Source organism: Dama dama, chromosome 11 (genome assembly GCF_033118175.1).
Source record: "Dama dama isolate Ldn47 chromosome 11, ASM3311817v1, whole genome shotgun sequence".
In the NCBI taxonomy this organism is placed as follows: Eukaryota; Metazoa; Chordata; class Mammalia; order Artiodactyla; family Cervidae; genus Dama; species Dama dama.
Genome location: NC_083691.1, coordinates 3,984,843 through 4,012,022, shown reverse-complemented (window position 1 = coordinate 4,012,022; position 27,180 = coordinate 3,984,843). Strand labels below are relative to the sequence as shown.

Here is a 27,180-nt window from a genome sequence, read left to right as displayed (position 1 = left end):
CTGGCTGGTGAGAACCAACCATTTCAGCTACAGGACTCTACACGCCCTTCTCTTCCAGCACATGGCCTGTCCATCACTCACACAAGCACTCACCTGGTGCAGCATGACAGGTGTAGGGGGGGATCGTTACCTGGTTTCTTCAGGCACCACGACGAAAGACGGCCAAAAATGTCAAAGAAGTCGTGCAGGTGCTGCTTCCCCGACTGAGGAATCATCGGGAGCATGGTTATCAGCACCAGGACCCCCGTAGTGAGGACGACGACGTCGGTGTCCATCTGCCGGAGGTGGGGGTGCAGGCGGGAAGAGAGGGCTGTCAGGCGTGAGGCAGGAGGTCCGCACTCGGAGGCTCTCAAGTGAGAACCCTGGCACGGGCGTACCCTCCCCTCGGGTGCTGGGGGCACGGCACCGAAGCACACTCAGCCGCCAGCCGCCGAGGACCGGCTCAACCGGCCGCACTCAGGCACCACACGCATCCCGGGCAGGGCGGAAACGCGGCTGAGGAGACCCCAGGCCCAGACACTGCCGACGCGCTATAAACAGCCCTTGGCAGGAAGCACAAACTGCTTTTGAAAAGAACAAAGAAATGTTGCTATTCTTGTTCATTCAACCAAATTATGAAGTACTTACTCTTTAAAAGTCAGCTAAAAAGACCCATATACATGGACAAGTCATTCTCTATTTCTAAAGGATCGTAACAGAAGTATAACTTAACAAGAAATTAGTATAGCACTAACAAACCTTCTTAATGGCTCACCTTCACAGCAGTATTTAGAGACCAGAAAATAAAAGATACGGTGACCTCTGACCACGTCTACAGTTTAAACATCAAGTCATATAAATTTAGATTAACTGAACTTAATAACCAACGAATAATAAATCACCTCAGACTAGCTATAGCGGCTCACCTGACCCATAATTGAATTATGAATGTCTGCCAAGTAACTGGAATTCAGATTGAAGCAACAAGACATTAAACAAAAGACTTCCATGCACGTTAGAACATTCATTATTCCTCAAAAAAAGGACCTTTGAGTCTGGAAATAAACTTTGGTTGTTTTTTTTTTTTAATAAATGTGAATTTATTTATTTGGTAGTGCCGGGTCTCAATTGCAGCATGTGCAGTCTTTAGCTGCAGCATGCAGGGTTTTTAGCTGTGGCATGAGAACTCTTAGCTGTGGCATGTGGGATCTAGTCCCCCAACCAGGGTCTGGACCTGGGCCCCCCGCATTGGGAGCATGGAGTCCCAGCCAGTGGACCACCAGCAAAGAACCTGGAAATAAAGTTTTAAATAGATTTAGTTTTTACATCAAGCACCAAGCCATATGTTATGGCAGATATCTAATAGGAAAGACATAAAATACTGATAGGAGAATCAAGAATCTGTAATGAGTTCTGACTTAAAAAAAAAAAAAAAAAACACTAACAAAACATCCTAACTGAAAGTTTGGGTTAACAGTTTGTAAGTAATTTTCAAGGCTTATTCTTTTGGAAAAGGTTAAGTATTCTTTAATCTGAACTAAACAGTGTGCCTCAAAATCAGATTATATTCTCATCAATCCATTCATTTAAAAAAATTAAGCTGCTGAAGTGGCTCCTGCTTTTCCTTAACATTAAACACACATCTTCATGACACCCTGCCACCGTGACTCCCTGAGATCCACCTCTGGGGAGGATAAACAGCTGGCACAGACAAAAATCAACTTGCACGGTGCTGTGTCAGATGCCTCCAAAGGTGTGGCCATCCTGGAACAAACACTACTGGACATCCTCATGTCTCTGGGAGGTACGTGCAGCTCACATTACCCACGTTTCCCTATTTTATAGGTAGGAAACAAGTCCAGGAACTATAACAGATTAAACAAATGCCCTAAGTATTTCAATAAGCCATGGTCAAAACTGAAACCATAGGGTTCTACTTAGGTTTTGACTCTGCAGAAGAGTGCACTAAGCTGAGTGCGAAAAAGCAGAACGCAATCTGGTAGGCTTCTACCAAAAAAACCTCAGTTATAGCTGCAACCAGAACCTGCTCCTAAACAGTTACAAGTCTTAGCCAATTTGCTTTTAGCCAAAAGAGAACACAGAAATACGGATTCCCTCAAGACAAACCAGTACATTTCTAACTGAGGAAAGGCTAGACAATGATGAAATCAGAGAGGGCTGGGACAGCATACTGTTGAACCAATCTGACCGAAAAGTGACCGTATTTGCCTGGACCACATGTAACTGCACTAGACACAGTGATGCACCGAGAGTTTACTAAGTACCAAGTTTGAACTGTGTTCCATTACAAGAAGAACCAAATGCCTAGAAGTTTTTAAACTCTCAAAGTTAAAATCTAGCTGGCTTGTTTTAAGGTACTTAGAATTTCAGATATTATATGATGAAGCTATTTCTCACAAATCCTTACAAACATCATACCTTGAGACATTTTAGTAGAGAAGGCAAAAGAGGTGCTTGAGAGAGCTTATGCTTCCACGACGGCTGCAGCCTCACGACGTGGCCCAGTAGCAAGAGGGCGGATAACCGAGAGGGGGCCTTGCCCACGTATTCATTCATTTTGTCCAAGAGGTGCTGAATATGCACAAGAACAAGAGAACTTGATCTCAGTAAAGCTGGGGAAAGTCAAGGGACCCCAGGGAAACACTCATGTGAGTACATGAAGTGCACACGAGGAGAGGCAACAGTGACCAACTCCAGTCTCTCGAGTCGTCACTTGGATGTAAAAAAGGGTCATTCAGGTAAAGAGATCAAACTCAAGGTTTTTTTAAAGCCACGCAAACAAACATACTGTTGTGTTGCATGAGTCCTAAGAGAGGGCAGACAGTCTGCAACTCCTAAAAAAAAGTCCCCACAATACAGGTCTGTAAGTGGGAAGGAGACTCCTCTGTAGGCCCTCTTTCTGAAATACAAATAGGCCACTTCTTAGAATAACCACTGTTCTAATAAGTGGAGGCTGCTGAAGTTTCAGGGGATCCTGCTGGAAGCAGCTACTTATTGCTACCAGGGCCCTGCCTTCATGGTTTGGCCCCAGATATAACTCAGGTAGCAGGAGAAGTTAAAATTCAGCCCAGAGTGGAAACAAAACAAAACAAACAAACAAAAAAAAGCCCCACCCAAAATGTACTGTAAAAGGCAGACAGTGGCAAGGCCTTCAAATCCCAGTTAAGTAAATCACCAGTACACACAAACTCAAGACAAATCAAAATGTGCAATTGCAATGCTTTGTTAGCTATTTACCATCAACAAAAATAAAAGCAAAAACAAAACATAAAGGAGCCTTCCAAATACCTGGTGCTTGGAAAGAGCACTAGGCAATTAGCCCCATGAGGTACCACACTTACAGCTTTCGCCATATGGATTAAAAGTCTAAAAACCCTACTCAGAGCACGTGTTTAAAGATGGGTACCTTATGGATCATCGTCACTGTACAATTATAGCATAGGATCACAGGATTTCTTCTGAGAGCAAGATCTTTGAAGGCCTCTGAAATATGTTGTATTTTGAAACCTTTTCAGGAAACAAAAGTCCTGACGACTATTTGTATGTGTAGTTACAATCTGGGAGCAGCAGCATCAGTGGCACAAGGAAGTGGAAGGAGTGAGCTCCAAAGAGGCCGGGCATTGGGGCTACACAGATGCGGTCACGGCCCCCGGAGAAAGGGGGCCACTCAGCACCCAGCAGGTACCTTATCATGGGGCTCTTGCAAGGTAGTCAGGATGTGCAATACAGGCTGAGAGTTGGTTTCCAGGTAATAATCCACCAAGGTGTTCACAAGCATCGGACCACGGTCTAAAGAAAGAAAAGGACTGTTTATAATAGTTATTTCCTCTAACATTCTAAACTTACCTCAAATATTAATAGTTGCCAGTAACAAAATCCAGAGAATATTTCTTTGTACACTACCCACAGTTACATGAAGTGTTGTATTTCTGCTTTCTAAAATGAATTTAGGTTTAACAACAGGATAATATCAAGTTTATATGCCTAAGTAGCCATAGTTCAGTTCAGTTGCTCAGTCATGTCTCTTTGCAACCCCATGGACTGCAGCACGCCAGGCTTCCCTGTCCATCACCAACTCCCGGAGCTTACTCAGACTCATGTCCATTGAGTTGGTGATGCCATCCTACCATCTCATCCTCTGTCGTCCCCTTCTCCTCCAGCCTTCAATCTTTCTCAGCATCAAGGTCTTTTCCAATTCTTCACATTAAGTGGATGAAGTATTGAGCTTCAGCTTCAGCATCAGTCCTTCCAATGAATATTCAGGGACTGATTTTCTTTAGGACTGAATGGTTTAATCACCTTGAAGTCCAAGGGACTCTCAAGAGTCTCCTCCAGCACCACAGCTCAAAGCATCAATTCTTTGGCGCTTTCTTTTCTTTATGGTCCAACTCTCACATCCATACACGACTACTGGAAAAATCATAGCTTTGACTAGAAACACACCTTTGCGTAAAGTAATGTCTCTGCTTTTCAATATGGTGTGTAGGTTTGTCATAGCTTTTCTTCCAAGGAGCAAGCGTCTTTTAATTTCACAGTTGCAGTCACCATCTGCAGTGATTTTGGAGCCCAAGAAAATAAAATCTGTCATTGTTTCCAATGTTTCCCCACCTATTTGCCATGAAGTGATGGGAATCAGTGAACTATGAACTGGAATGGGTGAATTTAATTCAAATGACCATTATATCTACTACTGTGGGCAAGAATCCCTTAGAAGAAATGGAGTAACCATCATAGTCAACAAAAGAGTACAAAATGCAGTACTTGGATGCAGTTTCAAAAATGACAGAATGATCTCTGTTCGTTTCCAAGGCAAACCACTCAACATCACAGAAATCCAAGTCTACTTCCCAACCACTAATGCCAAAGAAGCTGAAGTTGAATGGTTCTATAAAGATCTACAAGACCTTCTAGAACTAACACCCAAAAAAGATGTCCTTTTCATGATAGGGGAAGTGAAGTGAAGTGAAGTGAAGTGAAGTCGCTCAGTCCTGTCCAACTCCTTGCGACCCCATGGACTGTAGCCTACCAGGATCCTCAGTCCATGAGATTTTCCAGGCAAGAATACTGGAGTGGGTTGCCATTTCCTTCTCCAGGGGATCTTCCTGACCCAGGGATCGAACCCGGGTCTCCCGCATTGTAGGCAGACGCTTTACCGTATGCAAAAGCAGGAAGTCAAGAGATACCTGGAGTAACAGGCATGTTTGGCCTTGGAGTACAAAATGAAGCAGAGCAAGGGTGAACAGAGTTTTGACAAGAGAACACACTGGTCACAGCAAACACCCTCTTCCAACAACACAAGAGACAACTCTACACATGGACATCACCAGATGGCCAATACCAAAATCAGACTGATTATATTCTTTGCAGCCGAAGATGAAGAAGCTCTATACAGTGCGCAAAAACAAGACTGGGAGCTGACTGTGGCTCAGATCATGACCTCCTTACTGCAAAATTCAGACTTAAATGGAAGAAAGTAGGGAAAACCACTAGACCATTCAGTATGACCTAAATCAAATCCGTTACGATTATACAGTGGAAATGACAAATAGATTCAAGGGATTAGATCTGATAGAGTGCCTGAAGAACTATGGACAGAGGTTCGTGACACTGTACAGGAGGCAGTGATCAAAACCAACCCCAAGAAGAAGAAATGCAAAATGACTATCTGACGAGGTCTTACAAATAGTTGTGGAAAGAAGAGAAGTGAAAGGCAAGGGAGGAAAGGAAAGATATACCCATCTGAATGCAGAGTTCCAGAGAATAGCAAGGAGGGATAAGAAAGCCTTCCTCAGTGATCAATGCAAAAAAATAAAGGAAAACAACAGAATGGGAAAGGCTAGAGATCTCTTCAAGAAAATCAGAGATACCAAGGGAACATTTCAGGCAAAGATGGGCACAATGAAGGACAGAAACAGTATGGACCTAACAGAAGCAGAAGATATTAAGAAGAGGTGGCAAGAATACACAGAAGAACTATACAAAAAAGATTTTAATGACCCCAATAACCACAATGGTGCGATCACTCACTTAGAACCAGACATCCTGGAGTGAGAAGTCAAGTGGGCCTTAAGAAGCATCACTACAAACAAAGCTAGTGGAGGTGATGGAACTCCAGCTGAGCTATTTCAAATCCTAAAAGATGATGCTGTGAAAGTGCTGCACTCAATATGCCAGCAAATTTGGAAAACTCGGCAGTGGCCACAGGACTGGAAAAGGTCAGTTTTCATTCCAATCCCAAAGAAAGGCAATGCCAAAGGATGTTCAAACTACCACGCTATTGCACTCATCTCACACGTTAGTAATGCTCAAAAGTCTCCAAGCTAGGCTTCAACAGTACGTGAACCAAGAACTCCCAGATGTTCAAGCTGGATTTAGAAAAGGCAGAGGAACCAGAGATCAAATTGCCAATATCCACTGGATCATAAAAAACAACAACAGAATTCCAGAAAAATATCTATTTCTGCTTCACTGACTACCCTAAAGCCTTTGACTTTGTGGATCACAACAAACTGTGAAAAGTAGCCTTAAGATCTTGCACATGAAATACTGTCTCCTTTTTTAAACTGTTCTAGTGACAAAAATAATTCATGCCTATTGTTAACAACTCAGATGATGTGAAAGTGAATAAAACACAAGTGACCGTTTCCCTCACCGCTGGCCTCATGAGCCACTGCAGAGACAAACACTCCTGGGTTTGGTTCCTGTCCTTTCAAAGCTTCTCACCCTGGCAGGATCACGCACACACAGCCCCACGTCCAGACATCCTCCGTCTTGTGTATGTGTCTCTGCCACTCAACAAGGTGCTGCGGAAGGTGTCTCCCTCCTTCCTGCCGTCACGACCCCTTCCACAGCAGCACCGATGACCTGCTCCCTTCTCTGCGCCGAGCTCCTCGCTCTCCTCATGGCTCCACTGTTAGTTCAGTCATGCACCTACTGAAGGGTACTTTGGTTTTTCCAAGTTTTTGTTACATTTCATTCAAGTGAATGAAATATGGAATCTTATAAGTGGACCAAAAGGCATGTGCTTTTAATTAATGACAGATACTCCAAAAGGGGTAAACGCCCATGTATTCATTTTCCTGCTAACAGTGCCCATTTCTATGACCAATATTTGATTTCTACCAATCTGGTAGGAAAAAAAAAGGGTACTGTTTAAACTTCTATTTCTGTGATTAAAAAGAGGTTCCGGGTGGCTCAGTGGTAAAGAAGCTGCCTGCCAACGCAGGAGACACAGGAGATGCAGGTTCAATCCCTGGGTCAGGAAGATCCCCTGGAGGAGGAAATGACAATCCACTCCAGTATTCCTGTCTAGAAAAATCCCATGGACAGAAGAGCCTGGTGGGCTGCAGTCCATGGGGTTGCAGAGTCAGACACAACTCAGCATGCATGCAAGCATGTTTCATATTAAAAATGACATATGATTTACAGATGAAACGATGTACCTGGGATTTGTTTTAAAATACCTGTGTAGGGGGATGTCAGGGAGGTTCACTGAAACAGTAAAGGCTGGGCACGGGGGGTTCCTTATGTGAGTCTTACTTCTATGTTTGTAAGTTTATGTGAAGGGACTCCCAGGTAGCTCTGTGGTAAAAATCTGCCTTCCAATGCAGGAGACGTGAGTTTGATCCCTGGGTCAAGAAGATCCCCTGGAGTAGCAAATGGCAACCCACTCCAGTATTCTTGCCTGGGAAACTCCATGGACAGAGGAGTTCTGGCAGGCTACAGTCCATGGGGTTGCAAAGAGCTGGACACAACTGAGCGACTGAGCACGTCTATAGTGCATAGCCTATGAACAGTTCCACAACCAAAAACTTAACACACATACAGAATGAATCCACCTATGTATGCCTTCTCTTGGTGGTTTTAAGGACTCTCTTCAGAAAATGAAGCAGCTAAGCAGGGCAGGATCTGGCTTACCAGAATTGAGATTCTCTTTAAAGACCGCTGTCACGTCGTCACGCACACCCAGCAGCGGGGAGTCCAGCATGGAGAGGAGCTCCCCAATGCTGGCTTGCTGGGCCATTATCTGACACGAGTGTGCTCTGCTGCTTCAGGATGTGCAGTAAAGACTTGGAAGGGTCTTCATTGCTGCCACTACCAGACTGAAAAAAAGAGGAATGCTGTGATAAAATGGCCCCATTTCCCCCCACAAAAACCTACTTGCCAGACAAACTGAGCATGTATTCAAAGCAGTGAAGTTTGTCCATAACACTGTTGATAAAAGAAGCTAAGGAGTGTAAATAACGGGGTTCTTGACAAATTTATGAAGAGGAGTTCTAGGCAATGCAACAGAGAGAAACCTAATTATTAAAAGAAAAAAAAAAAAAAGACACCCGTTGGAATCATCCCAGAAACTTAGTAACAGGACTAAATCGAAGTTTTATTAATTACTGCTGATTCTACCTTGGGTTTAGGCTTCAAATCACTGATCCAAAGAGTAGATAAACCATTTTCAGAAGAACTGAAAGAATGCTATCTTCTTGATAACCCCATCAGTGTCTAGAAGGCAGTATGGCCCGTTAGGTCACAAGTGTATGCGTTCGAAACCTGACTTCAACCAGGGATGGTTCCTCTGTTTTCAGTTTATGCCCCTCATTTCAGACACCGATCCCACACTCCAATGTTGCCAGTTACGGCGAAGTGGGTGTGAATGAACAGGGGCATCAGGGCAAAGCCCGCACCTTCAAATACTCCGTCCTTTATGGCAGTGAAGCAGTCACTTTATATAAAAAAGCAGCTCACTTTTCACGTGTCACTAGACACACTTATAATCATTCATTCCTCCCCACTATGGTTTTTAAAGCTGTGTTTGTAAAAACAGCTACCATTTCTTAGACAGGCACTGCACACCCTTCACAAACATCATCAAATATACTCCATATATAACTATAGTATGATTGGTTCTTTTATCCCCCATTTTACAGGGAGAGGAACAGAGATCAAGCTACTTGTTTAGTGTCACAAAGCTAGCAGGAGGCAAAACCGGGGAGAACTGAAATTTGACCCCAAATGTACTTCACTCAAACCCTAAGTCCATAAACATTACATTAAACTAACTCGTGGTTTTGATCATCACAGTGACTGTAAGGCAGGCAAATATTATCTTTATTTTACAAATCACAGTATGGATATTCAAAAAGGATAAATAATTCTGCCAAGGTCCCACAGTAAAGCAGAACTTAGATGGCTCAGCTCTTAGACCAACAACTGTATATGTCACTTGCAGCCATTAAAATATGCTCTTAATTTGTTTTTGCTTGTCTTTGAGTAAGCTCAAGTAACAGTTCTGGGACTGGCGGTCCAGTGACTAAGACTCTGCACTCCCAATGCAGGGGCTTAGGTTTAATCACTGGTCAAGGAACTAGACACCACATGCCACAACTAAAGATCCTGCATGCCGCAACTAAGACCCAGCATGGCCAATTAAATATTAATAAATAAATAAAAATACATACTTAAAAAAAGGAACAGTTCTCAGGCGTCAGTATGTATTAAAATCACCTGAGATCTAACTTTCTGGGCCCACTTCAGAACTGAATTGTGGACTCAGGAATTTTCATTTTAATAAGCACTCCAGAATAATTCTTTCAAGGGTAGATAAGCCCCATTTGAGAAATACCACTCTAAGGCATAACTGTGCTAACGAAGAGTTAAGCTCCTCCTACTAGAATGCCAAATTTAAAGGAGCAATGACCCCTGAAACTGGTGAGTATTAACTTATTATTATCTATGCTCTTGTTTAATTACAACCTGGTGATATTCACTGATTTTTCTCTTGGTGAATCAGAAATTCATTAGCCAGAAAGATCAATTAAAACATACACATGAATTTTTGATAGCAAATCTCGATATAGAAAGCATACCGTATGATACAAGTATAATACAAATTTATATTTACATAAGTATAAATCCAACAGGTAAATCATAAAGGAAGTCATTTCAAAGGACTCAGAAATATGAGACCATAACCAGTAAGGTTTCACTGTAAAAGTTCAAAGCTGAAAACAGAAACAAATTTCATCTGATTGTAAATTGGATTAAATTAAATTTACAAGTGAAGATAATACCAGCCTGTCCGGGTTTATTGTCCATCGAGAGGATTAAATGAGGTAACCTATATCACACAGTTAAGCACCGTACCTGGCACAAATAAACACTCACTGAGTGGTACTCACATATCATCATTATGAATGCTGGTGACAATCTTTGGGTCACCACTTTCAAAATGACTTTAGCAGCACATTTGTCTAGCTGATCCCCACATTCATTTCCACTTTGGGTAACTCACAGAGGATTCTTAGACTTAAAGGTATTTGGCCCCAAGTTTGGTTCCGTGCCAGTAAAGCAGATGCCTACCTTGTCTCAGGCTCGGGAGGCTCCTGAGTCTGTCTTCTGTGTGCTCAGAAGACAGTCTTGTCAGAGCTGCTCCTCCAAATGCAGGCAGCCCGGAGCAGAGTGACTAAACAAAGATGGCGCCCGTCCAGTCAACTTGGCGGTACTCAGGGCTGACCGTCACGGACCACCTCACTTGTTTTTCAGATTGTAATTTAGGTATAAAGTCTGATTTCTGGAGCCTACTCTTTCCAAGTGCTTTACAGAAAGCGAAAATAACATTTTAGTCTAAAATACACTCGTACATTTTTTTGGCAACAAGCTTTTGTTGCTCGTCTCCTCAGTTCTAAAATTCTACCTTTCAATCATTTTTCTAATCCCCAGGAAAAATATAAATCATGGGCTTTTTGTAGGATTTTTCACTTAAGTGCCTCAAGTTCAAGGATTTTTGACATTCTAAAAAGCCCTCTTGGGAGTTCAATCATAAGCCTTTGGAATTAGTTCCATGACTGTAATATCTCTCATTTTTAAACTTATTCAAATATTTCCTGAGGGGTTAAGTGCAGGGTGCTAAGTAGGGAAGAAAGTCTTAGCATGTGCCATGAAGAACCAGACACACACGAGCAGGAAATGGACACGGTTCAATGAGTACAGAAAGGAGGGAAGCAACCAGCTCCAGCTGGATGTGGTGGGAGTGCGTGAGTTGCACACGTGTTAAACACACTTTACAGCCTAGAGGAGACAAGGGAAAAGTCACTGAGAGGTTAGCACCACAGGCTCATCAGGCATCGCTTTCGCCATGAGAGTCTTGCTTCCATTTTGGAAGTAACCAAGCATAGGAAACAGAAGACGGGAGAAGCCGAGAGTTTAGTATCCAAGTCCATGCATTTCCGTATCCTACACACCAAAGCAACATTTTGTTTAGTTTACTATTACCGTTGGGGGTCACACAGCACAGTGCAGTGCTATCAATGATGCTGTGTATATTAGGGAGTGATGACTTTCAATACCCACTCCCCACCCCAAAACCTGTCCCTCTGCCAGTTTCCTGGACCTCAGTAACAGGCACAACCATCAGTCTACAGCCGACGTCTAGGTGACATCCTTGACTCTTCCACCACTCTAACGCTCACATCTAATCCGCTAGCAAGCCCACTGACTTCCCCTTCTGTTTCACCCCAGTCCGAGCCCCAATCGTGTCCCTTTAAAGACAAGGGACCAGCAGTCTCCATCACTCCTCTCCCCTACACCACCACCAAGACGCTGAAACAGGGAAATCAGACTCCACTGTTCCCACGTAAAATCATCCAGCAGCTCCCCACGGAGCTCACAAGAGTCAGCTCCCCTGTGGCTGCCAGGCACACCTGACCAAGGGGCTGTGAAGTCCCACTGCCCCCGGCCTGCTTCACCGCACCCTGCCATCCCTGCTCGAGTCCAAGGTTTCTGAAGCTCAGGGAAACTGCGCCCTGCTCAGGCCTCTGCACCTGCTGTTGCCTCCGTCCTCGGGGTGCTTTTCTCCCAGATCCTCGTGTTGCTGTCGGTTTCAAGCCTCTGTTCAAAATGTCACCGTCTTGGAGAGGCCTCCCAGATCACCCAATCTAAAGCACCCAATTCTAAGTCACTACTTCTGAATAAACCAGACTGAACCTCTACACTGGTAACCAGGTTTGATCAAACAGAACACTTAGCATGGTCTCAACAAGCATGGAAAAGAGGGGCTTAACAAAGTTTGATTTTAGCTCCTATTTTTGGCCCAAATCTGGCTGTGGCCTTGGTCTGTAGGACTGAAAGGTGAATGGTCAATCACCCACTTTAGCAGCATTTCTGGGACCCCTGACTGTGTATGCGTGACCAGCAAGGATATGTTAATGTTACCATCATACGTAATCCACACAACGTCTGTAATGTGGACAGGCAAGCATTTAGGATTACTGTTAATATCGGAACAAAGGGAAAACATTCTAAATGAAACATCTAAGCTTTGTGTTTTACAAGTTGAAATTCCATCAATACAATATTTATTCATTTATTATTATTAAAAATAAAAGCTTCAGTTAATATGATTTTTATGTTCGAAAATAAGGACTTTCAAACAGTTAAATATATTAATGAATATCAAGAAGGTAGGTTCACTAGATAGCTTTACAAATAACAATAGTTATTCTTTGAGCCAAATGTTTATAAAACTTTTAACAATACTTGGCTACACAACAGAAATTAAAGTATACTTTAATTCTAACTTTTACAGAATTTTTACATTTATTATAAAAAATAATCATTTAATAACTTCATTTAATTTGTAATCCTAATTTGTAGTCTTTCAAGAAAAAGTCAGATTTGGGAACACCACACGTCTTGTGAAGGTGAATTAAAAATAAAATGCCAGCTTGTTACCTAAATTTTAAAACATGAAAATAAAACCCCAAACCACAGTCAACAATATCCACGATAAATAATCTTCAAGTCAAACATAAAGAATATGAAAAAAACAATGTTAAGAAAAAAATGAAATACTCAAACACACTTTATACTCACTAATCAAAAGTTTCAAAACAGATTTTATAAAACTGTTATTGGAAGACAATTTCTTGTTGTTTTTGTCTTGTATTTTGTGTCTATGGGGGCTAAAAGTTTAAGCAAAAAGCTTTTCAAGATGACTGACATAGGTTGTCAATAATTGTTACGGTGGCTTTAAGATGAAGGATCCTTGAGGCTTGACCAAGCTATGAATCCCAGGTACAGGTTCCTTCTAAAACATAATTTACCAGAAACTCTCCTGAATTCCGTTCTGCCTTGTCCACAAAGGTTAGTGATGGGACTAAAAGTGGCAGCTGAAGAGGAACATCTTTCTGGTACACACCTGTGCTAACACGGGAGCAATCCAGCAGCTGACGGTGCTGACCAAGTACTTTTCCTACATTAAAATTTCAAACTTTAACTATATGACTACTGAAATGTAAAACAAGTGCAATATTGAAAAATATTTAATATAGTCTGAGATTTCTGATGTGTGACAATCAGCTTGGGCCTCGAGGATATGAACAGGACCATCTGACACTGGGTTCAAATACATATTCAGTGGCCTTCCGGCAATGGACAGGGTGAAGTACACACGAAACGCGTGGAAATGGGACTTCCTTGCACCACTAGTCCAAGGTTAAGAACCCACCTGTCAGTGCAAGGGACCCAGGTTTGACCCCTGGTCCAGAAGATTCCACATGCTGCTGGGCAACTGAACCCGTGAGCCACAACTACTGAAGCCCATGCACTCTAGAGTCTGTGCTCCCCAGCAAGAGAAGCCGCCGCAATGAGGAGTCCCCACAACTAGAGAAAGCCCGTTCAGCACTGAAGACTCAGTAGAGTCAAAAATAAATAAAAATTTTTAAAAAAATTTGTTTTGAAAATGAAAAGTCAAACTCAGAAAGTCTTCCGTACTTGTAAGGGAACAATGCTTCTTCCACCTTCTTGTGAGTCTAATCTGTATTAAGACCCTGTTTGTGAACAGACAGCAAGCTTTAAGGCAAAAATCCTCACCTTATTTTGTAATTCTTATGAGGTAAGATGAGGCAGGCAGTGACAATGCAGCAAAGGGCAACCAGGGTGGCATCAGATGAACCCCACTCGCCGTCTGTGTACAAAGACAGCGGACTTCCCATCTTCCCCATGCCCCTCCTGCAGATAGAAAGCTGCTGCCCTGCGCATGCCTGCCTCTAAACGCAAAATCTTGCTCAGGGATCCCTCAGGCCACTCAGGCTACACTCCTAGCCACAGACATGACAGAGCCAGGATATGTAGGAAGGATATATTCTAGGACTCTGAGAATCCTCCAACAACTAGAAACCATGATATCATATATCTCATCCCCAAAAAACTGATTAAGACAAGTAATAGATAAAGCCATGTTAAGATGTAAATGCTAACTCATTAGCTCAGGGGTCCTCAGCCTAGTTTGTACACTAGAATAACCTGGAAAGGCTACAAAATCTTGAAGCCCAGGACTCACTCCAGAGCAGGTTAAGGGGCAAGGTCCAGACAGTACATCTGGTTTGTTTTTATAGATCCATGTGGGTTTTTAAGGCACAGCCAGGGTTGAGAACCTCTGTGCTAGTTAAATGGCTTGCTCAAACACTCAGGATTCAATTTTATTTAGTGGTTAAAACCAAATTTTGCTGTTCAACAGAGATGATTTGAGTCGCGGGTACACCAAGTACCAGCTATACAACCTTAGGAAAATTACATAACATTTTGGAGCCCAATTCCTTATCTGCAAAATGAAGACACACCAAAAGTATGGCTGTGAAGAGGAAAATAAATAACCACAGAAGGCACTTAACACCATGCCTGGCACTGAATAAGCCGTTAATAAATTACCGGTAATTTGACTAAATACATCATGGCACAGAAGGTCCAGCTACTGGCAAATAGCTAAAACCATCAACATTATATCCTGAATGCAAAGAAACCTCTCTGCACCAGTGCAACCACAGACAGGATAAATGGTTCTCCCCTACCTTCCCGCCAGCTGCTGCGCTGAGTTTACACCTTACCTGTTCTGGGGACAATTGGTACTTCAGTTTCCTGTGCTGTCAACCTGGTGTCTTTCATGGTCACTGGAAAGAGAAAACACATATCCGTAAATCACCATCTCACGCTGCAGTGAGATTCCAGACGCCGTCAGAGGGGGTCGGGGTTTACCAGCTGCCCCCTCCACCCCACCCCTGACAGGTGGCCATCTGGTTTCCACTGGAGTGAACACTCGGAATCACTGGATGCATGGGCCTCTCCCCATCTACATTTCTGAACAGCTGGCTGCGGGAAAATTCTTTATATTGCGTTGAACTTGTAAAGTCTGCCTTTTGTTAACTGTCTTTATTAGAGCTATAAATGAGTGGGCAGTAAATGCACAGGCAGGACAGGCTCTAGAATTAGAGCTCGGAGTAGAAAAACCCAGGCTCCGCCACTTGAGCAGCTGTGTAACTCTGGCTGGCTGATCGCACATCTGTAATGTCTAACCTTAAATCCTGTCATCCGTACGGAGAGAAGAGTCGCGGCACCTGCCTCGTGAGGCTGTGTGGTACCTGCTGCCTTGCAGCCCGCAGTACGGTGCGGGGCAGAGGAACTACCCGAGGTGCCCCAGGAGTAAGAACAGCGCCGGGCATGAAGCACTGGGCCCGCATCAGCCCCCTGCCCCCCGAGACCCTACCCCACGAGCCTCACCTTCTTTCAGCTGACCCATGTGCTCCCCACTTCAGGACCAGGTATGAGCTGTCCCCGTGCCCAAGAGACCCGACCTCTGCCCGCTCCCGAGCTCAGTCTTCACCTTCAAATTCTCCACCTGAACAAGCGCTTCCTCAGAGAACCCTTCACTTCCCTCCACTCACGCCCTGACCAAGTCAGGCCTGGCACATGCTCTCTGTAGCCTGTGTTTCTTGGTGTCACTGACCACGACCCGATTACAGAAGTGCAATGAGTTACTGAGCGTGTCCCCATCACCAGCACAGGAGTTCCAGGCAAGGAAAGACAGGAGCTTCCTCACACTGTATCTCCTGCAGCTGCCACAGTGTCTGGGACTTGCTGGCGGAATGACTAGGAGTCAGAATATTTCTTAAATAAATGTACAAAGCTGAACTCAGCCTTCAGAACAGCACCAACTCAACCTAATCCCTCTGCATGACAAACATAAAATATTTGAGAACAGCTAGCATTTTTCTATTTTCTTCTCCTGCTCTCTTTTCTGAATTAAATATCCATGTTTAACATGATATATATACATTCCAGTTTGCTTTTTAAAATGTGGGTCCTTCCAACTACATTTAGGTACAGTCTGATTAGACGGTGAGCTCCACGGGGACTGGACCACCTGTTGGGTCCACTGGTGGACACCCAGGGCCTATTTCAGTGTCCGGCACCCAATGGGCAAATACCCTGTGTGGGTCAACAAAGAGTTCACCAGCTTCTTTGGTAGCCATTCTAGGGTGGGACACAGACATGGCAGCTGAATCTCATACACAATAAAGGCCTAATTACACTCAGCACGGAAGAGCCGAGAAGCAAGCCCTTCAACATATGATCCTGGCCAAAGTTGAACCAATGTGTCGGGCAGCTCTCTCGCAGTTAAAACTTCATGCTCAGATGATGGGGTAATTATCTTTCCTTGTGGAACACATTCTAGGCATTCAATACCAGCGGTCCTCAGCAGCATACTCCAAGTGTGTGTGCAGAGCTGGGCAGAGAATGGCCTTCCGAGGAGGCCAAGCAAACCATTCGGACAGGGAGTGCTTGCCCAGCCACAGTCACTCCACCAGAAGGGCTGCAGTTAAAACCCTGGAGCCTCTAATCTGGAGAGTGTTAAAATCAGCTGTGAGTCCAGGGAGTCATGGAGACTCCTCTTGCAATTAATCACAGCTGGATGTTTTACCTGAAAAGGAACATCTAAGGCAAGGGTAAAATTAGGATGTAATACCAGATGCGATCTTGTAGCCTGTCCAGCCAGGATCACTGTCACAGATAAAGAAATTGGCATAGAAAGTCAGAACGGTTTTTGTCCAATGCTCTACATTAAGACTTCACGTCTTTACCACGATGCTAAAAGATGGTAATGGTAATAAGTGTTGGCGAGTCAAGGGCTACCTGCCATTATTTACATTTGGAAGTGTTTACCTGTTCACTTATATTTAAATCCTGCCCCGTGGAGATACTACTAGAGAAAATCATGCAGCCTGTGAACTTCCTGCTCAAAAGTGAGGAATGGAGAAGACCCTCCTCAAAAATGTGTCCCCCCTGAGGGGTTAGGAAGGAAACACCTGTCAGAGTGTAACAGGGCCAATCCATGTTCTTACCTTCAGAAGCCAAATTAAAAAGGAAACGTGCCCTCAGACCTAGACCCTTCCTCTTTGATGTCTGACCCCAAAGCAGTATTCTCACCTGCAAGCAACACGGTAATTGCCCTTCTACAAGGGCAATTAAGAAGTCTCTCTGAGTAAAAACAAAGGGTAGGTTCCAGGAAGATGAGAGCTCTGTGCTTCAGTGTTTTGTGAAGCAGGAGGAGCATAGGCCACCTTGTTTTCACATTTCACCTTCATTTCGTTCTGTAGATGTTTACAGAGAGATGGCCTATACACGGGGCCACACACGGGCTCCAGCTAGACCAGTCACGCGGCGGTGTCATTTAGCAGGACCTGCACACACTTTTTCACACATCTCTGCCCTAGCATATCTCTGCATTACAAGCGGTGAGAGAGCTAAGAGCTGTATACACCTTCATGAAACACTTGTGGCAGGTACCCAAATGCCTTTAGAAAGTATTTTATCTGAAAATATCAGTTGAATATTCGGACTTTTGGAAAAAGTATTGTGCGTGGCCTTCTCACCCCTGGGACTCTTCAGAACCACAAACCACATAAAATATGTAACTATGTATCACATCGCCTAAGATAATTTCATACAACTTGTCTATGATGTAAAAACAACTACAGGTATAATAAAGGCAGGCAGAGGCCTTTTCACTGTAACTTGTTTTCTATACTGAGGTTTTTATCTAAGAAAGTTCAAAGACAATTCAGATACAGGTTGCAGCACAGATGGACTATGTCATGATCAAGTCCAGCACAAATAGAAGAGAAACATTACACCAGTAACACAGACAGTAATAAAATGTCAATAATATACTTTATACAGTCAGGCCTGGCTCTGGCTCCGTAACGCTCAGGTGATTTCTTACAGGAATATTCTATCAAGTGAATACAGTTGTCTTCAGCACAAATGCATCTAAAGAAGGTAAGAGATGAGCTTCAATTCCCCTTGCTACTTCTGCACGGAAGGAAATATCACTCAAGTGTGTGGAAGTGAAACAGCTGAGAGCAAACCCTGGCAACATGTAGTCATGTGTGGTGTCAATGGGCTCAGCAGCCGTGGCCCCCCCTCTCAAGGCTGTACAGACAGAGGAGGAGTGCCAGGTTCTCCGTCCAGAACGTTAGCCGTCAGCGACCCCAGGGGACAATCTGCTGGCATGTACAGCCTACTTCATAGGTGGATCCTCTAGTATCTTGTGTGCAGGGAGAGACACTGATTTTGGTTAGGTGTACGTCTTCTATAATATAAGGCACTTCCCTGGTGGCTCAGTGGTAAAGAATCTGCCTGCAATGCAGGAGAAGCAGGAGACACAGGTTCAATTCCTGGGTCAGGAAGATCCCCTGGAGAAGGAAATGGCAACCCACTCCAGTATTCTTGCCTGGGAAATCCCATGGACAGAAGGAGCACGGCAGGCTACAGCCCATGGGGTTCCAAACAGTCGGTCTTGAGTCAGTGACTAAAACAACAGCAACCACCACATCATCTATAAACAATGTTTCTTATGTTTTAACTTTCTATTAGCATGAACAAAATTATTTACCAAGAAAATAAACCAAGTGCCATGTTTCAAAATACAGAGCTTCTCTTAAAATAAATCTGAGCAAACTGTAAGTTTTCTTTAGGTTTCAAGTTCAAGGACTAAAATAGAAAACTCCTAGGGAATAAGGGCACAAGCTTTGATGGTCTAGGACTAACACCTGTGGGTCTCAAAGGTGGTCCTCACATCAGCAACACCCATCACTTAGGGATTTAAGCCTGGTCTGAGACCCCTGAATCTGGAAGTGGGGTCTTCCAGGTGATTCTGAACCACTAGTCTAGGAAGGGGGAAGGCAAGAAATATTAAATATATATATATTTAATATATAGATATACTTTTGAAGCTCAAAAGGAAAGAAAAATAGATAGTGGATAAACCTTGGAAAAAAGCCCAATGGAATTCTGCCAGGTGCTAAAGGTACACAGGGACTGAATGCTAAGCCTGACAAGCATTTAGCAAGTTACACACCTGAGTTCTCCACTTAAAACTTCTTTTAACGTGACACCTAAGGTTGATTTCCCAGTGAAGTGTAAAGAATCTTTCAATATAGAAGTTTTAACAAAAAGATTTATAGTACAAGCAGTACATAGTCCATCTTTAAAAGACTTAGGCCTTTCCTGTCTGTGGGTTGCTTTTGTTTCTGAAAGTCTGACTCCATTTTTAAGAGCAATAAACTATTTGGAATGATCAACCGGTCTTCAGGCTGGGTCTGTAAAGTTCCTATTCAAATTTTCTTATCTGTGTGAATTTTGTTGGAGCTGATGGGATAGAAAAGGGTATTTGGTCCACAGCTTCCCACAAACTCTCAGAGGGGAACTGAGGCCCCCAAAATCTTAAGAACCACTGACCTTTCAACTAGTTTATGAGCTCAGCAGTTCAGACCATTTATCAAGTGAAAGATTAAATGTGTGGGTTCTGGAGTCAACCAACAGAGTTCAAATCCTAGCTCAACTCACTGAATAAGTTACTGAAGCCTCCACTTTCTCATCTCCCTATCCTGCCCCTGAAAGGTTTCGGGAAGAGCTAACAGGATCATGAATGTCAAAGACTTTAGCACACTGGCATTGTGCCAATAAATACAAACAAACTTTATTATAACAATATTACTACTATGCAAAATGTACTGCTAGGTACATAAGGCTTACAAGTCAACACTTAATAACTTATATCTGAAACACTGATAAAGTCATTCTGTAGTTTAAAATGGATACACTTGATGTTTCTCACTGTGCCTGTGTGCTCTGTACTCCGAGCAGCTCAGGTCTTAACCACTGCAGACAGTAAGGTCATGACATCTGTTCTTTCTCACCACGGTCCAGTGTGCCCTCCATCACCAACAGGAGAGTAAAATTATCCCTTGTCACTCAAGACACTTCATGGGCTCTGCTGCCATCATCTCTCCTTTAGAAGGTGACCTGTGAATTCTAGGTCAGTAACTACCATGTCTTGTTTTGTATCAAAACTAGGTTTTTAAGGCACTTTACTCATTAGATGACAATCTGAATTCATTCAACCTTTAAAAGCGTTGTTAACCTTTTGCTACTTCCCTGTATAGAACAAAAGTTAGTACTACACAAGAGAAGTACCAAGAAATAAGCAAGGCCCTGGGATTATACATGTTTTATATACACGAAAGTTTTTGTTTTTTTTTTTTCATTCTCCCCCCTCCCAAAAATAGACACTAGACATTAAATTACTAATGTTTAGGAACTATAGGCTTAAAAAGCGAAGCCGATATATGTATACCTATGGCTGATTCATGTTGAAGCTTGACAGAAAACAACAAAATTCTGTAAAGCAATTATCCTTCAATTAAAAAAAAATTTTTTAAAGCAAAGTAGAAAAGGAATAATCTAAAATTGTTGATGGTAATTTTAGACCAATTTAAATGGGCTGAAACCTTTTTCAGACCAATGGGAAAAAATAGTTATTTTCATATACAAACTATATGAAACACAGAGGGAAAAATTCAGTGTTTAAGTATATGCCAATTATAAATATTTATTTTTAAGCAAAAAGCTAGAGGAAGAGGTTTAAATGCTATTGAGTACACTTTTCTTTTGTGCTTCCAGCTACTTAATTGATAAAACTAATACCAATAAAACTAATCTCTCAAAAAGAGATTTATAATGTGAGGCACTTACAAGGAATATCTTTTTCTTTTTTATTTTATTTTTTTCTAAAATGTGATAGGAAAGGATAAAAACTCAACAGGTCGAGCTAAAAGTAGCCGGTTTGCTTAGTTATTATAAAGCCATTTAACACCTGATTCGATCAACATAGAATGTTTAATTTAACCCCCAAAGGACTTGAAATCTATGTGACTTTTAGAAAAGCTCGAAATGGTTGATGTATTGCTGTATTTGGCTCATCTGCAGTCAAGAATATCTAATTAATTCCAGGAAAAGTTAATTTTAGTCCACCAAGGCCCTAGAACCTGGAAAAGAATGGTACCTGCACCTTAACAAACTTTAAAAGAAGACACCCGTAAGATCAAGTCAGCTGTACCTCAGAGCCCCAAACTTACCCACCACTATATACACCAGAGGTTAGAAGCTATTTTTAAAAATGCCTCTGCAGTGAATTATAAATTAAAAGAAAAATAGCCAAACTGATAACTTCAGCCACTGGTCCTCAACCTCTGGTGCCATCAGAATCACCTAAAACTTCTTCCAAAATATATATCCAGGGTGTCCTCAGCGACATATGCAAGCTACCTGTACATGAAGGTTTGATAGACACTACTGTTAAGAGATCTCTCATTTCCAGCAATTTCATTATTCTACAGACAGGAATACATTTGATCTGTCCTAGTCAAGACTGTTTAGTTTCACTTCACAAAGGAGAACAGAAGACACCATGTTACACCCGCAGACTGGGATGTCTTCACCCTTAAGGATCCAATCAGGCAGAGTACAACTGAGTCACAGGATTTGAGACACTCCAATTTAATGGAAAACAAGTAACAATGTGGGTAGCTGCCTAGGAATCTGTCTAACTAGGAATTTAGGAACATACCAAAGTCTTTATGACACCAGGAAATGCATGAAGCAGAGAAAGCTTACATCATTTGCCCTTTCACGCACATGATGTAAGAGTATTTGGCGTAAGATATTAACTTTAGTAAGAGGATATTTCCCATTTACATCTTCTATAAACACCCCTTAAGTTTACACCCGGTGGTTAGAGGAAGATTCTGCAGCTCCCCAGGGCAATAGCAAAAGATGTTTCACTGTTTCTGAGGCGCCTCATTTGCTTGATGCACAACCGTTAAAGTTTGCATTTCCCCACACGACCTTAAATCAGTTTCCATATTTGCATATTCCAGGTTTACTCGGGAATGTTCATCTTAAGAATCACAGGTGGTTGCTCAGTAAATCAAGGGCTCCCACAAGGTTGGGTTTTATAATGCTTCTCGAAATTTACAGCCCCATTTTGTCAACAAGTGCAAATTCAGATGACTCCAAGTTGATCCCCAAATTATAAATCCAAGTATCTCAGAAGAATATTATTCTATTTTAGTACTTTTACCAGCTTAGGCTGTGTCAAGTGAAGTGCTATTTCTATGCTTTCTATAAAAAATCCGGCAAGGATTTTAGCACAGCTTCTTTCTGCAGTAAACGCATTGGTTTTATGAAAACATCAAATACTTTCCAGCCTAATTTAGACTACCGTGTTTATAGTCACAACACTGCCATCCCAAACAAAAGCTAAGGTATGTGGGCAAGTGGGCCCCTCTTCAAAATTAAGCACGCACACACAGGCACTTATGCACAAACCCTGGCCAACTGATTAATCACCTGATCAGAAAGAATGACAAGTTAGATCTGATCAAATAACAGATAAACGAGAATCGTGTTAAGTACAAAGAAAGACAGGAGCGCAGTCTTGTAACCAGTCAGACTCCAGTTCCAAACCCGGCTCACAGAATCCTAGAGGCGTGACCTTGGGGCACGGTACCCTAATCTCTGAGCCTCAGTTTCTTCATCTGAGAAATGGGAGGGATTCCCGGTGGCTGCCTCTCCCCTTTGTCGCGAGGGCTAAAGGAGGTGACGACTGCGGAGCCCTTCCACAGTGCTTGCTCCACCAACAAGCTGCTGGTGTCAGGAGGACCGCGCCCCCTCCAAAGCCCCCACCCCCACCCCTCCAAACCTAGAACGCCCGAAGCAAAACTCTGTACCAGGAAACACAAAGAAACAGCTTTAATTCTCAGAGGGCTCTCTGACTGCCGGTTCTTCATCCTCCAGTTCCTCAAATGAATGAATGAGCGTCTAGGAGTGGCTCTGCAAATAGCTGTCTCTTAAGAATCACCTCTGCCGGCTGGAAGGTAACTGTCTTTCGCCACCAATTAAACACCCAGAAGCACACCTGGAGCGAGGCACACACGCTCATGCAAATTTCAGCGGAGACACCGAGTCCGGGCAGGTCCCCGAGGCCCACAGGCAGACTCCATTCATTCCCCGCCCCCCCCCCCCCGACCCCTCTCATCAAGCTCTGGCACCAGCCCCGACCCCTCAATCCGGACCTGCCTCTCCGGCGGAGGATTTCTCCTCGGCTCTCCACACCCTGCGGGAACCTGTCACCCCACCGAGCAAGGGGCTGGCAAAGCGGCCCACCTCACCCCCTGTCCTCGGCACCGCGGCCCGGGGGGGGGTGCAGCGGTCCCCTCCGCCGCCGAGGAGGAGCCAAGTGCCGACCAGGGCCTCCTCTCTTCCCCCAGAAACCCGCCAACCCCCGTCAGGCCCCGTCGGAAATAGCGAGTAATAAGAGGGAGGGGAAAGCTCCCCGAACCCCCCCTTCCCGGGGTCCCTTCCCCGGCAAGTGAGTGCCTTGCCCCAACCCCACAGGGCTTCCCAGACTGGGGTCATGGTGCCGGGACTGCCCCGAGAAGGCCCCCGCGAAAAGGAAAGGGCGACACCCCCGTACTCACCCACCGTCTCCTCCCCCTCAGCTGTTTACCTCACAGTTCCTCCAGCCTACAGGGCGCCGCCATCTTGGACGTACAGCACCTCCCCCCCGTCGTGAAATGTCCACGGCCGCTGCAGCCTCCGCCACGAAAAAGAGTCCCCAGCCGCGCCTCGCCTCGCCCTCGAACCCGACGACCGTTGACCGTGGTCGCCTGCCCCTTTGGAAAGAAGGGGCCGTTCTGCTCATTACTGGTGGTGCTAACCGGTCGTGAAAGAGCCAAGAAGAGTTGTAAGGTAGGGGGTGTGGGGGGGTGGGGAGGCGGGGACGGGCGGAAGGATTCCAAAAGGGAGCTGCTGAGAGATCTTGTGACTCCGAAGGAGGCAAAAAGAAGGGCCGGCGCGGCGGGGAGGAGCCACGCGAGAGAGCGAGGGGCGGGGAGGTGGTCACGTGACCCGGGGCGGGAGGGCGGGGCCGTGGGAGAGGCGTAAACAAGTTGTCCGGGCTGGGTGTGGTTGGGGCGCCTCCTGCATTCCCGAGGCTCGCACCCCCGGGTTCTCCCCGACCGAGGGTCTCCCTTGTGCCTGACCGCAGATGTTCCATCTTGTTTCCCAAGGAGCCAGTGGGACCCCCTTGGGAGAAGGGCCTGCGGAGAATCACACTGCCTTCTGCCCCTCAGATTGCTAGCGTTTCAGACACCCGGTCACGACATCTCGGGAAAACCACCCTAATCAGAGCGGGCCGCTTTCAAAGCCCAGCCTCTTCATTCAGTCCCTGCCCTGCTCCCTTCCTAGCTGTGTAAACCTGGGCAAGTTTTGAAGTCCTCTGAGCCTTAGTTTCTTTCTCTGTGAAATGGGCATAATAACACGAGTGGAGTGAGGATTCAAGGACATAAAGTATGGAGGGTGTTTAAGCACAGTGACCCGTGCAGGGTAAATGCTCACAAGATGATGGTCCCCAAAGGCAGGTTGTGGTCAGCGCTGTGACTGATCCAGAGCAGGGTGAGAGAGGCCGCAGTCTAACTGAGGCATCTGAAAGGCTTTCTGAAGGAGTGCGCATCAAGCTAGGCCTTGAAAGAAACATAGGTTTTAGGAAATAGAAGTGGGAGAGGCAGTTGGGAAGGAAGGAACTAAAAGAAGCTAGTAGCGCCTGGGGATAACTCTGGGTGAGTTATGGAAACCATTTGGGTCACAAGGCAAGGCAGTGTATGGCTTAAGGGGCCTACTGTGAGAATGGCCAGGGTTCCAGGAGGCCCAGCGTGGTCCCAGGTAGGACTGCTGTTAGCCTTTTAGGGTTGGAGAGGCCCCAAGAGAATTAGAAAAAGGCCCTTTCTCTGGGCCCATAGCCCATGTGAGCAGAGCCCAGGCTGTGTCTGGACCCTTAGCCGCCCATACCCACTTCTCCTGGGGGCCCTTGAGCAGTGCACAGCCTTTATCACCGTCCTGGCTTAGGGGGCAGGTGGGCATTGACCTGGCGATTCCACCAGCCTAACACTGCCTGGAGGCAGCTGGGGAAGCCAAGAGGTTGTTGTTCCAACAGACCAGAGCGTGAACACAGGTTTCTGCTATTGTGCTAATGAACTGAGCCTTGGTTTCTTCCTCTGCAACATAGGAGTTTTAATATTAATCATGATGCCTACCGAATGGGGATTTGGGGTGAATTCAATGAGAGCTTAAGACATAGCCAGCATAGAACCTATTTCAATCAATGTTAGTTTTGTTAATTAGCATTTATCAATGCTCTCACAACCGGCATCCAATCACTGCCTGGAGTCAGTCCATCTGGTGGTAACTTCTGTGTAGTCACCCAGCATAGCCAGCCTGGGCCCAGAGATGGAAGGGCTGGAGGAGAAGAGGGGAATGCCTAGGTTCCCCTAGTCCACAAACCATTTCACTGGAACAGATTCCTGCCTTGGCATTAGCCTGTGGCAAGGACTAGGGCAGTCTGAATCCCCCAGTGATCAGGAGGGATGGAGTCGGGGGACGGGCATGACTCCAGAGCTCCAGCCCAGGAACCCCCTTTCCCCACCCCCCTCTTCCTTGGCTCAGTGACCTCATCCTGCTGGAATGCTATCCTCCGGGGAAGGGAGCAGTGATACAGGAGCCTCATCAGCTCCTGGCCCTCAAGGGGGCCATAACTGTGCTGTTATTGTTTATACAATATCTGGGAGAAGAATGGTAATAGTTCTCTCAATATGGACCGCTAGGGGCTTGTGAGAAGAGGCTAGGAGGAAAGGCAGAGGCAGCCCTGCCCCTGCTCAGGGGCTGGCTCCATGTTTTCTGCTTTTCTGGGATTGATTTTGTCATTGACTTGTTGTTCAGTTGCTAAGTCATGTCCGACTATTTGTGACCCCTTGGACTGCAGCACACAAGGCTTCCCTGTCCTTCACTATCACCTGGAGTTTGCTCAGACTCATGTCCATCGAGTCGGTGATGCCATCCAACCATCTCATCCTCTGTCATCCCCCTTTCCTCCTGCCTTCAGCCTTTCCCAGCATCAGGGTCTTTTCCAGTGAGTCAGTTCTTCTCATCAGGTGGCCAAAGCATTGGAGCTTCAGCATCAGTCCTTCCAATGAATATTCAGGACTGATTTCCTTTAGGATGGACTGGTTTGATCTCCTTGGTGTCCAAGGGACTCTCAAGAGTCTTCTCCAACACCACAGTTCAGAAGCATCAATTCTTCAGCACTCAGACAGCTGTTAATCAGACTGCTATCTTCTATATACCTTCCTGGAGCTTCTCCATGGCATGAGCTTCTGGCCAGGCTTTCTCCAACCATCATGTCCACACTCAGTGACAAGACAGAAGGGATGAGCCCTAGGAGGCGGGTGGCACTGACTTGATGTGTGTGAGGCACACCTGTGCATTTGCCTGGGCAGCATCTCCCCCCCCCCCTCCTGGGACCACAGCATCAACCTCAGGCACCTGGACCCATCTGGCCAATCCCGGATCCCAAGCATCCAGCCAAAAGGATTGGCACAGTTGGACATATGACCCAAGTTGGGCCAATCAGGGTGTTTCCCTGAGTGTTTATACATTGATGTTGAAAGAGATGTTATCTTTCCTCTGGGGTCATTGAACTAGGATAAAGCTGTGGCCCTCCCCTTCTCCCTCTCCTACCTCAGGCTCCATGAACGCGCTAGCCAAAAGATGGAAAAGATACAGAGAAAGAGAGAGATGAAAAGAGAAATGTTGGTTGCTCTCCCCTCAATTTGCAAAGTAGAGTCCCTGAGGCCAGCTTCACCCTGGGCTTCTGAGTTCCATGAAGCGAAAACTGTTTTGGCTGATGCTAGTTTCAGCTGGATTTCTGTCCCTTCCAGATGCAATAAGATTTGAAGGCCTTTGGAAGGACCCCACTAGTCAAAGTTACATCCTTTTCAATGTCACAGAGTCATCCATTTGAGGGGTCCTGTTGCTTCAGCTTTCTGCATGCAGCCCCCTGCTTTCAGGGGTCAGCCATCTCCTGGAGGATGGCGTCCAAGTTTCCAAGAGCAGCCCCGAGGGCCCCTCGCAGCCCTGGCCTCTTCAGCCTTGTCATTGTCCCCTTGCTGCCTA

The 27,180-nt window shown here is 44.9% G+C and overlaps 1 protein-coding gene across 4 annotated transcripts in view; it reads right to left on the bottom strand.

The window, feature by feature from the left end:
* Positions 1-23,811, bottom strand: part of TSC1 (TSC complex subunit 1) — a 52,271-nt gene extending 28,460 nt beyond the window's left edge. For 2 of the 4 annotated variants that reach the window (XR_009694622.1, XM_061154331.1), the window contains exons 1-6: positions 23,652-23,744; positions 14,880-14,942; positions 7,918-8,102; positions 3,686-3,789; positions 2,419-2,571; positions 131-275 (exon numbers count right to left, since the gene is read on the bottom strand). Coding sequence is in view for 3 of the 4 variants with exons in the window: in XM_061154331.1 (XP_061010314.1) it covers positions 131-275; positions 2,419-2,571; positions 3,686-3,789; positions 7,918-8,023 (508 nt within the window). In the remaining variant the exon portion in view is untranslated. Of the gene's footprint in view, positions 1-130; positions 276-2,418; positions 2,572-3,685; positions 3,790-7,917; positions 8,103-14,879; positions 14,943-22,901; positions 23,058-23,651 lie in introns of those variants that run through there. The other 2 variants (XM_061154332.1, XM_061154333.1) reach the window with 2 other exon arrangements.
* Positions 23,812-27,180: the final 3,369 nt, after the last annotated feature.